General features: G+C 53.2%; 1 protein-coding gene across 1 annotated transcript; it reads left to right on the top strand.

The window, feature by feature from the left end:
* The first annotated feature begins 345 nt into the window (after nt 1-345).
* VANGL2 (VANGL planar cell polarity protein 2) lies at nt 346-10,780 on the top strand. The gene is made up of 7 exons (XM_015817397.1): nt 346-416; nt 2,671-2,791; nt 3,367-3,974; nt 5,010-5,146; nt 6,898-7,033; nt 8,338-8,569; nt 10,520-10,780. Exons 1-7 carry the CDS (start codon nt 346-348, stop codon nt 10,778-10,780), a joined length of 1,566 nt encoding a protein of 521 aa, XP_015672883.1.
* Nucleotides 10,781-11,927: the final 1,147 nt, after the last annotated feature.

Raw genomic sequence — 11,927 nt, 5'->3', positions numbered from 1 at the left:
CTTTCTTGCGGTGCTGCTGTTCTACTTGCAACCCCACAGTCAGTCTGACTCCTGGTCCCTCCGCTCCTTCTCCTTTTTTGGGTCGTCCTCTTCGGTGGGTTGGATGACAGGGGCTAACCCGTCCTGCCTTCCTCCCATACAGGTGCGCCTCTTTTCTTCTAGCTTGTGCCCAGCCAGCCGATCAAAATAGAGTCCTTCAAGGTGAAAGTTGACTTTCTGAAGGTGCCCCTCGGCCTAAAGAAGCCGACTCTGAAGGAGGCCGCGGCTGCCTTGGTGGCTGTCCCGGGGCCGGCCAGATCCAAATCCAGCAGCGTGAATCGCTACAAGGCTCGGCGTTCAGACAACATGGACAACGAATCGCAATATTCAGGGTATTCCTACAAGTCGGGGCACTCGCGCAGCTCCAGGAAGCCCAGGTGAGCTGTCCAGCCGGTGGGCTGTGTTTGGGGCAGGGGGAGGAGGTGCCCCGGGGGTGGACTGGAAAGATCTGGAGAACCTTGGTGGAGGTTCAGCAAGGATATCGGTCGGAGGCCTTGCCTTGAGAAGTCGTGGGTGCTCCATCTCTGGAGGTTTTTAAGAAGAACCTGGACAGTCACTTGTCTGAAATGGTATCGGGTCTCCTGATCGAGAGGGGGGTGGTGGACTAGAAGACCTCCAAGGTCCTGCCCTGTGATTCTGTGAGATAAATAAGATACATTGGTAGGTAGGTAGGTAGATAGATATAGACAGAATGACTGATGATAGATAGAATATGTGATTAGAGATAGATAGATAGATAGATAGATAGATAGATAGATAGATAGATAGATAGATAGATAGATAGATAGATAGATAGATAGATAGATAGACAGACCGACCAGCTTTCCTCCCAGAGTTGTGGGTGCTGCATCTCTGGAGACGGGGGTCCCCAACCCCCTGTCCGTGGACCGGCACCGGGCCGCGGCATGCCAGAAACTGGTCTATGCAAACAAGCAAAGCCTCATCTGTGGGATGCAGGCAGTACATAAAACCGGGCCCCCTCTGGTCCGCAGAAAAACCTCTCTCCACGGAACCGGTCCCTGGTGCTCAAAAGGTTGGGGACTTCCGGCATAGGGGCTCCTGCTTGAGCAGGCAGTTGGATTAGACGACCTCTGAGGTCCCTTCCAACTCTGGTAGTCTTTTATTCTGTTCAGTAGTGTTTGCTGCAAGGGGTCCTTGGTGCTCTCTGAGCTTGGTGGTTTTCTTGCAGATTAGGAAACATCATCAGTACTAATCAATGTTGCCTAGTTTGGTCATGAAACGTCTGCAGGAAGACCACCAACTTCAGAGAGCACCAAAGAGCTCTCCTTTCAATCCAGAGCCACAAATATTCCCCTTTATGGCCCTTGTTTGCTAAGGCTAGAATGGAAACACCCGTCTGGTTCCAAATTTGAATGCCAGAGAACCGGAAGTCTTTGCTGCCACCTAGTGATGGTCTGGAATGCTGCGGTTTGGACTTGGTGGCCTCCTTCTCAGTCCGGCTTGGGAAGATCCCCCTTTCCACAGGGGGCACCCGGAGACCCTCCAAGACAGTGGTTCTCAACCTGTGGGTCGGGACCCCATTTGGGGTCGATCGACCATTTCACGGGGGTCGCCAAGCAAGGCTGTCCGCCATTTTTTTGTCCGCCATTTTTTTTGTCCGCCATTTTTTTCCCCTTTTCCAGCGGGTGCCTTACCTCCCTTGGGCTGGGCCAGCTGGTGGTCGGCCTGCTCCGTCTCTGCCGCTTGCAAGCTACGCCTCGGCCGGCGCAGGGGGCGGAACCACGCATGCGCGGCGCTCCCGGGCAGGGAAAGTCCTCGACCTATGACCGGTTGGGTAGTCCTCGACTTATGACTGGTTTAGTCCTCGACTTACGACTGGTTTAGTTCTCGACTTACGACTGGTTGGGGTCACGGCATTATAAAGGTTGAGAACCACTGCTCCAAGAGTCAGTTAACTCTGGAGGGCAAAAGGAAAGGAAGAAGCCTAAAATTTAAACTCAGCAAATTTCTCAGTCGTATCTCTCAGTCTCAGCAACGTGCTTCAGTTCCCAGAATTCCCCTGCCTGCCGCTCCATATTTGAAATCCACACATCTTAAAAGTCGCTGAGACTGAGAACAGAGATTTGTTTGAAGGGTGTGAATCCTTTGCGCTGTACCGAACAATGGATTGTCGCATTGGAGGCTTCGTTCTTGTCTGCAGTAATGATTCTAATCAAGTTGCAATATATTTGGGAGTCAGAAAGCTGAACTGAGGGCCTGCGATTTATGGCTGAATCTGGTGTGAAGCTCGACTGACTGACTGCCAGTTCCTCGGCTCTAAAGTTTGGAGACCCCCTGGGAGACCCCCTGGGTGTAGTGTGACGAGTAATCCCGGCTGTCCTGGATTCGAATTCTTTGGCCTATGACTCCATGCAAGGGGTACCCCAAGTTAACTGTGAAAAATGATCAAAGGTCACTTTCTTTGATCAGTCACTAAACAGACTGTTGTAAGTCGAGGACTGCCTGCCTGCAAGATCCTTAACTTCGCCTTTCTTCCACGAGCAGCAGCTGGAGGGGGGACCCCGCCTCCCCGTCCCCACGGAGCAGCCGGTTAGGGAGAAGGTGGGTGCTGCAGTGCTTGCCAACTGAGCAGCCCCCTTAACTCTCGGGACCCCCCCTCTCGCCCCGCAGAGACCGCCGAGAGCGGCACCGCTCCAAGAGTCGAGACGGGAGCCGAGGGGACAAGTCGGTCACCATCCAGGCCCCCGGAGAGCCCCTGCTGGACAACGAGTCGACGCGAGGCGAGGAAAGGGTGAGCGGGCAGACAGGCCAGGACCCCGCTTGGCCCTCCCTCTGGCCTCCGGGTCCGCTCCTGGGGGGCTCGGCTTTTCCCCCGGGGATGGAGTGAAAGGGTCCCTCGGTGGAGTTTGGGGGGCTTCCCTGTGCGGATGTCTTTCCGGCCTGGGCTTGAGGAGGCGGGAAGGGCAGGTGGCCTCACCTCTGGCACCTGTGTGGCGGGGTTGAATTCTGCTCCTGCTCCTCCTTTGCCTGCCTGCCTGCCTGCCCTCCCTCCATTTATCTTCCATCTCTCTTATCTCTAACATCTGTCATTTCTCTCTGTCTCCATCCCTGCAGCCATCTATCTCCCCCCTCCTCCTTTCCTCCCTCCCTCTCTCTCTCTCTCTCTTATCATCATCATCATCATCCAGCAGGGGGGAGAGCCTGAATGTGTGTGTGTGGGGGGGTTCCCGCAGTTCTGCTTCTGTCCTTTTGGGATCCTTGCATGGCACCTTCAACCCCGGGGTCCTTTCCAGACCCTTTGCGACTGGAGGGGACAGTTCCGCCCCCCCTTGACCCCCTCCCCCTGTGGCCTTTGTTTCCCGGCAGGATGACAACTGGGGCGAGACGACCACTGTGGTGACCGGCACGTCCGAGCACAGCATTTCGCACGATGACATCACGCGCATCACCAAGGACATGGAGGACAGCGCCCACCTGGACTGCTCCCGCCACCTGGGGGTCTCGCTGGCAGGGGCCCTGGCCCTCCTCTCCTTCCTGACCCCCATCGCCTTCATGCTGCTGCCCCAGCTGCTGTGGGGGGAGCAGCTGAGCCCCTGCGGGACCCCCTGCGAGGGCCTCTTCATCTCGGTGGCCTTCAAGCTGCTGATCCTGCTGCTGGGCAGCTGGGCGCTCTTCTTCCGCCGCCCCAAGGCCTTCCTCCCGCGGGTCTTCGTCTTCCGCGCCCTGCTGATGGTGCTGGTCTTCCTCCTGGTGGCCTCCTACTGGCTCTTCTACGGCGTCCGCATCCTGGACTCCCGCGACACCAACTACCAGGGCATCGTCCAGTACGCCGTCTCGCTGGTGGACGCCCTGCTCTTCGTCCACTACCTGGCCGTGGTGCTGCTGGAGCTGCGCCAGCTGCAGCCCCACTTCACCCTCAAGGTGGTGCGCTCCACCGACGGGGCCAGCCGCTTCTACAACGTGGGGCACCTCAGGTAAGTGGGCGGGAGGTGGCGCCTTGGTGCAATCGGGGATGGGCAGGGGCTGCGGTTGGATGCTGTTAAAGGTTGGGGTTCGTTCTCCAAGCTTGGGGGGGCTTCCTGAGGTGACCCCTTGAGTGGCCTTCAGGGGATGTCGATGTTCTTTGGGCTTCAGTGTTGAAGGTCTCGTCCCAGGGTGGAGGCTGCCTTCAGCAATCGACCAATTTTGTCAATGCCGGCGGTGCTCAAGAGGACCTCCGGGGGTTTTGGGATTGCACCCCAGGGGGCCTGTGGCCACCTTTGCCCGCTTCTGCCACAGTCGTTCGATTTCTACAGGTAGTCCTCAACTTACAACAGTTCATTTAGTGGCTGTTGTAACAAGTTCCGACGCCACCGAAAAAAGTGACTTTTTTTCACTTAGGACCGTCGCAGCATCCCCAGAGTCACGTGATCAAAATTCAGCCGCTCGACCACTGACTCACAGTTATGATGGGTCGCAGCGTCCCGGGGGGGGTGTCACGTGATCCCCTTTTGCGACCTTCTGGCAAGCGAAGTCAATGGGGAAGCCGGATTCACTAATTTACATTAACAGCTGTGTTACTAATTTAAGAATTGCACTGATTCGCTTAACAAAGGTGGCGAGAAAAGTCATAAAATGGGGCAAAACTCACTGAACAAATTTCTCACTTAGCAACATAAATTTTGGGCTCAATTGTGGTCGTAAGTTGAGGACTATCTGTATTTGCAGGTCTTTGTATTTTGTCACTTTTCTCCAGTTCTTTTTCTTCCCTGGTCTCCAGTATTACAAAGTCCACTATCCAGAATTTTTTTGTTATCGTTATTATTATTTACATTTGTGGAAGAAGCCGAGGTGGCCTCCCTCATGCCCAGCCTTCCGCCATAAAAAAGGGACACACTAAAGACCATCATGCTGAAAGCAAACAGGCCACATTCTGCCTTATTGTGCTGTGTAATTGGATCCCTCGGTGATCGCGCCGGTTACCTTGTTGTGTCCAACTAAAGCTGCATCTAACGTTTCCTTCTCCGCAGCATCCAGAGAGTCGCTGTGTGGATCCTGGAGAATTATTACCACGATTTCCCCGTCTACAACCCGGCCCTGCTCAACCTGCCCAAGTCCGTTCTCTCCAAGAAGATGTCTGGCTTCAAGGTCTACTCCCTTGGGGAGGGTAAGCGTTGGCAGCCCCTTCCCACGCTGTGGGGTTCAGTCCTCCACCCTCCGCCCAGAGGCCAGAATCTCCTTTCCTCCAGCTCTCCGGCTTAGCTTCCAGGATGCTTCAACCAGATCTCCTGGAGATCGAACTTGATCGCCGGGTTCTTCTCGGACCTGGGCGAGCGTGATCTGTGTCAAGATCACGTGAAGCGTTAGTACCACTTTATAATACCTTGATAAGGCCACACTTGGAGTACTGCATCCAGTTTTGATTGCCATGATATAAAACAGACATTGAGACTCTAGAAGGAGTGCAGAGAAGAGCAACAGAGATGATCGGGGGTCTAGAGGCTAAAATATACGAAGAACAACAGTTGTCTGGTCTAGTGAAAAGAAGGACCAGGGGTGACACGATAGCAGTCTTCCAGTATTTGAGGGGCTGCCACAAAGAAGAGGGGGGGGGGTTCAACCTATTTTCCAAAGCACCCGAAGGCAGGACAAGAAACAACAGATGGAAACTAATCAAGCAGACAAACAGCCTGGAATTAAGGAGAAGCTTCCTAACAGTGAGGACAATTAACCAGTGGAACAGCGGGCCCTCAGACGTTGTGGGTGCTCCATCACTGGAAGTTTTTAAGATTAGACAGCCATTTGTCTGAAATAGTATAAGGTTTCCTGCAGGGGGTTGGACTAGAAGACCTCCAAGGTCCCTTCCAACTCTGTTACACTGTTATTTTGCTGGCATCCCGAGCCTGGTGCCCTCCAGATGTCTTACAATGCGAATTCTGGAGTTCCCAGCTGCCGGCAGAGCAGTCCCAGCGTGTCTAGGGGGTGCCAGGCTGTGGGAAGGGTGTGCTGATGTCTGTGCCAGCCCAGCAAAGGCTCCTTCATTCTTACTTCTCTCTTGTGAACGGTAGATTAGATGGGCAGCTGATCACCCCAGCTGGACAGAAATGTTGATTGCTTTAAGCCAGTCGATCTCAGCCTTGGCTGCTTGAAGATGTGTGGACTTCAACTCCCAGAATTCCCCAGCCACCATGTCCTCTCCCCCCCCCCAGATCAAACGTGGACTGGCTGTTTGGGGGTTCACTTGGGAATTTATCCACACGCTGTGGGACTAAAGTCTCGACGTGTGACTGTTCAACAATACTTCGGAGATATAACAGCCATGGACAAAGCAACTTAGGACTCACCCTCCAAGCTATGACGGTTAACACCATCCCTGCAGTCGTGATCACAATTCGGGCACTTGGCAAACCAGCTCGCATTTATGTCTGTGATTTTTGATCTTCCCGGCTGGTTTCCTACAAGCTAAGTCAATGGGGGAGGCCAAATTCACTTCACAACTGTGGTAAAAATGGTTGTAAAATTGACTCTGGTCACATGGTTACTTGATTTATGACTGCATTGTTTAACAATCAAAATTCCGGTCTCAACTGTGATCATAAGTTGGGGAATTCTGGGAGTTGAAGTCGGAAAATCTCCAAGCTGCCAAGGTTGAAAAACGCTGACGTAGAGCATGAAACAGAGAATTTGGTGGCCCAGTTTTGGGGGGTTGTTTGTGTTTTTCAGCAAGGCACATTATTCTCCATCTAAGTGAAGAGACAGACTCTTCCTTTAGAATCATAGGGCTGGAAGGGACCTTAGAGGTCTTCTAGTCCAACCCCCTGCTGGAATGATGGTGCTTCTGATCCTCCACTTTGAGGACTTCAGGTTTTAGAGGCATCTCAATAACTCCGTTGAATCTTCCCTCTCTCCTCCGTCCAGAGAACACAACCAACAACTCAACCAGCCAATCGCGAGCTGTTATTGCTGCAGCTGCCCGGAGGCGGGACAACAGCCACAACGAGTACTACTACGAGGAAGCCGAACATGAGCGCCGGGTGCGCAAACGGCGAGCAAGGTGCGTCCCATCAAAAGGGCCTGTGTGTGTGTGTGTGTGTTTGTATGTGTGTGTGTGGGACTGGAAGAGTCTTTCCTAACTGAGAAAGGAAACAAGCTCAGATTCCCGCAGAGGGAAGATTCCTGACAGCTGAAATTGGACCCTTGTAGGTGTGTGAATTCTTGAGTTGGTTTGGGAGAAAAATCCTCGGATCAGCTCCACTTCCAAGGAATTGCCGAATTGGTTTTGGAGGTGTCCCATTTATTTAGTTATGAAATTTATTTGCTACCCATCTTATATCCAATGACCCCAAGTGTTAATTGGCTTCAGCGTTGGAATTTGATTTGGAAAACTGTGGGATCCTGAGTGCTCTTTGAGCCTTGGTTGTTTTCTTGCAGACGTTTCCTTACCCAGCTAGCTACTAGTTGCTGCTAGCACTGATGGAGTTACCTAGTTGGGTCGGGAAACGTCTGCAAGAAAACAACCAAGCTCAGAGAGCACCCAGGACTCCTCCTCCTCCTCCTGTTTCCACAAACCCCCCTCCCTTCTAATATTGATGATGTTCCCTAGTTGGATCATGAAACATCTGCAAGAAAACCAGCAGGCTTAGAGAGCAGCCAGGACCCCACAGTCGTTGTCTTCCTCCTGCTCCTGCTCCTCCTCCTCCTCCTCACACACACCCCCCCCAGTCCTTTCTAGCACTGATGATGTTACCTAACTGGGTAATGAAAAAACTGCAAAAAAACCACCAATCTCTGGGAGCAGCAAGGCCCTTACAGTTCAAAGCCAGGCTGAAAATATTCTCTTCTGTCAGTTTGGAAAACAGATTCAATCCTGACTGAAAGGGCTCCTGCCCCGACGAGCTTCATGCAGGCTGCCGTCCTCAGTAATAGGATTAACGTCGAGCTTAGGAGAGTTGTAATGTGCTTTCCACATCACAGTTGTAAGCACCTGGTAAGCAGATTAGAATGCAGAAAGACAAATTGTACTGTCAAAATGCTGGAAATCCTGGCGGGGTCCAAACTGGAGGGTGAAGTGAGTGCAGGTAATCTGTTAGAGAAGTTAGGGAGTAGATGGCCCTCCCCCAGGATCACCCCCCCCTCTTCCTTCCTCTTGCTTGGGAGCCCTTTTTAGGGTCCTTTACTTCTTCCCCTGTGCTGGCAAAACCTCAAATGAGAGTTTGTGAATGTGTGCGCCCTGGTGGGCAGCTTCGTCTGTGCTGAAGATGGAGCTCCGTCCTCTTCTCCATCCTGGTTGGCCCTGGAGGAGGGGGGGGGACGCTTTGGAGACCGTGGCTTGCTGTGACGAGGCCTCCGTCTCTGCAGGTTGGTGGTGGCTGTGGAAGAGGCCTTCACACACATCAAACGGCTCCAGGAGGAGGACCAGAAGAACCCGCGGGAGATCATGGACCCCCGGGAGGCCGCCCAGGCCATCTTCGCCTCCATGGCCCGGGCCATGCAGAAGTACCTGCGCACCACCAAGCAGCAGCCGTACCACACGATGGAGAGCATCCTTCAGCACCTGGAGTTCTGCATCACCCACGACATGACGCCCAAGGTAGCCGGGCGGGGAGGGGGTGGCGGTGGGAGGGAACCATGGCTGCAGGCAGGTGGTGGTTTCCATCGCAGGTCCTCTGGTTCAGTTGAATTATTCTGCAGAAAGAATGTCAGCCTTACCAGGTAGGCCAGCCAGGAAACTTGGCCAAGTAAGGCTACATTAACAGAATCTTGCAAGTCTGAAAGGACGAATCTCCCCGTGTCTCTTTTACAGCCTGAGAAACCGTTTCGTGATCCAGTTGATCTTGGGGATTGCTCTTTGGAGTTTTCTTCCAAAGGAGAAGAGAATTTTGACAGGATCTGGGTGCTCCTTGCTTCTTTAATGATAGGGTAGCTTGGATGGGTGGGTGGGTGTGAGTCGCCTCTGCCTCCCCACCTTCCAGCCGGTGCTGCCAGTGAGGCCCAGGCCTCACTGCGCAGGGTTCAGCACCATGGGGAAATGCAGTCACACCAGGCAGGGAGGATATTCGGGAAGAAGCTGCAGGGCAGATTTTCAAATCAACTCGGCTGCTGCTTGTGTCATCTGACAGTCCGAGGTAGATTGCTTTTGAACATGGAGGTTCAAATGCAATAGAGCAGGATAGTGAACAGTCCTGAATTGGGAACTGTTGTGGAGTCAGAATTATTGGCTTCTTAGTTTTGGTTTAAGATTTTTCCCCCTGCTGGTGCAGATAGTCCGTGACGTACGACCAGTCCTCTCACTTAAACAGTCGTGGCGTCCCCTCGCTCGCACAACAGCCATTTGGACCTTCCTGTGGTTCTTCCGACAAGCAACGTTAATGGGGGGAGCGGGGGAGAAGCTGAATTCGCTTAATGACTGTTGTGAGGGGATTGTAAAATTGGGCGCTGTCATATGATGAATCCCCTTAATGACCGCATCGCTTAGCAGTGGGAATTCCTGCCCCAATTGTGTTGTGAGTTGAGGACTGCCAGTGTTTCCTTCTGGCCGGTTTCTGAATTCTGCCACTCCAAACGGCGGCATGGACGCCCCGGGTCCTGGGCAGGAATGAAGATCTTAGGCAGGGGTAGTCAACCTTGGCTCTTTTATGACTCGTGGACTTCAACTCCCAGAATTCCTGAGCCAGCACAGCTGGCTCAGGAATTCTGGGAGTTGAAGTCCACGAGTCATAAAAGAGCCAAGGTTGACTACCCCTGATCTTAGGCTTGTCTTTTATCAGACAGCAGGGGGATTTCAGCTGAAGAAGGAGCGCAAAGATTTAACATATTTAAGAGTCAGCGTGGGATTTAACTTAAGGCCGGTGCTCAAGGGCACCAGGGGAGCCACAGCACCACCAGGGGGCGCCCAAGGACCTAATCAAAAAGAGGGTGAAATGGGTAATATTTAACTCAAGCCGATCCGATAACCAGATCTTAGCAAACCTTTAGGTTCATTTTAAATATTATTGTTGGTGTTAACTATTTCAGGTAGTCCTCAACTTACAACTGTTCATTTACTGACCATTCAAAGTTACAACGGCATTGAAAAAGTGACTTACGACCGTTTCTCACACTTACGACCCTTGCAGCCTCCCCAGGGTCAAGTGATCAAAATTCGGACGCTCGGCAACTGACTCATAGTTATGACGGTTGCAGCGTCTCCCGGGGTCACGTGATCCCCTTTTGCGACCTCCTGACAAGCAAAGTCAACGGGGAAGCTGGAGTCACTTAACGACCGGGTTACTAAATTAACAGCTGCAGGGATTCCCTTAAGAACCGGGGCAAGAAAGGTTGTAAAATGGGGCAAAATTCACTTAACTGTCTCACTTAGCAACAGAAACTTTGGGCTCAAATTGTCGTAAGTCGAGGACGTTTGCTGAGCTACAACTTTTGGGGATATGGGCCCTGGAAATAATAGACTTTGGTTTAGCGTTACCGCTCTGAATTGCAAATGTTTCTGGAAACCCCAGGTGGTCTTGTTTGATGCGCCTCTGCTCTCCTTGCCTCTTCGCAGGCCTTCCTGGAGCGCTACCTGACCGCAGGCCCCACCATCCAGTACCACAAGGACCGCTGGCTGGCCAAGCAGTGGACTCTGGTCAGCGAGGAGCCCGTGACCGACGGGCTGAAGGACGGGGTGGTCTTCGTCCTGAAACGCCAGGATTTCAGCCTCGTGGTCAGCACCAAAAAGATCCCCTTTTTTAAGCTCTCGGAGCAGTTTGTGGACCCCAAATCGCACAAGTTTGTCATGCGGCTGCAGTCGGAGACCTCAGTGTGACCCACGGCGCAGCTGAGGGGCTTGGAGGCCAGGGAAGGAGGCGCCCCGCCAGGACGGGGGGACAACGGCCTGGTGCCAGCCTGCGTCTCTCGGGTTTGAGAGGGTTCCTGGGCTCGGTGGGAGACCCTCCAGGGCGCCTCTGGATGCCAGAGCTTCCCCCTCCTTCTCCCCCGTTCTCTCCTTTGTGACCCCAACTGAGGGGAAGGGCAGGGGCCTTCCTCCCTCCCTCCCTCCCCACCTTTGTAGCAAAGCCCGCCCCAGGAACTGAGGAGGTGTGTGGGTGACAAGGACAGCATCACCCCTCCCTCCCTCCCTCCCTCCCTCCCTCCCTCCCTCCCTGAGGAATTGCTGGAAGTTACCTGTGCCAAATTCTAAGGGCTAACTCTGTTGGCGCTCTTCACCAGCATCTGCAAACATAGTTGGGCTAAGGAACTTTTGTGAATGTCGTTTTCTACAAAACTACACGCCGGCACGTGCACACCCAGGCCCAAGCCCACGTCAACACAACGTCGTCGCTCAAGGCTGTTGTCGTCTCCCTGGGTCTCTGAGGTCCAACTGCACAAGGTTTGGGGGATCCCCCAGGGAAGATCTGGTGGTCCAAGGGACGAGAGAGCCAGCCACTGCCCTGGAGCCATCGATTCAGCCTCTCGAGGTCTTGAGCTGGAAGTTCAACAGGTCAATCCCAAAACGTACTTAAAGGCTGGAAGGGGGAGGAGGGTGGGAGATTTTTAAGAGGAGGATGGCTTTTTTGTTAAAAGATCTCTGCTTTTTAGAGAAGTCCTGTGTGTTGTAAATACTTTTCCTCTGAGTCACTCACTCCGTCATTGGTCTGTGGTTTGAGCAAGCTTTGGTGTGAGGTGGGGGTGGGGGTGGCACATGAGGGGTGAGGTGAGCAAGGCCCCCCCTTTCCTGCATTTGAGACAGCAGGATGTTTTTTTGCACTTTTGCATGTGCAGAAACTCGATCCGGCTCTTCCTTTTGGGAAGATTCCTGTGGGAAGGTCTGCATTCTGACTTACCCATCCCTAAATTTCAGAGCCCCCCCCCCAGCACAAAGCGGCTTGAAGAGGGTTTTCCTGTCCCACCCACCAAATTACTGATCGGCCGAGGACCAATCACTCACCAGTAGAGGGATGACATCACTCTGA

The sequence above is a fragment of the Protobothrops mucrosquamatus genome, unplaced genomic scaffold (assembly GCF_001527695.2).
Source record: "Protobothrops mucrosquamatus isolate PMUCROS unplaced genomic scaffold, P.Mucros_1.0 scaffold584, whole genome shotgun sequence".
Taxonomy (NCBI): Eukaryota; Metazoa; Chordata; class Lepidosauria; order Squamata; family Viperidae; genus Protobothrops; species Protobothrops mucrosquamatus.
Note: the sequence above shows the minus strand (reverse complement) of the source record. Positions and strands in the feature narration are given on the sequence as shown.

Excerpts from the sequence above, each read along its gene's own strand:
- VANGL2 (XM_015817397.1), top strand. The coding sequence starts at position 346 with ATGGACAACGAATCGCAATATTCAGGGTATTCCTACAAGTCGGGGCAC. Across the intron at positions 3,975-5,009 it reads TACAACGTGGGGCACCTCAG|CATCCAGAGAGTCGCTGTGT; the intron begins GTAAGTGGGCGG and ends CCTTCTCCGCAG. Across the intron at positions 8,570-10,519 it reads CCCACGACATGACGCCCAAG|GCCTTCCTGGAGCGCTACCT; the intron begins GTAGCCGGGCGG and ends GCCTCTTCGCAG.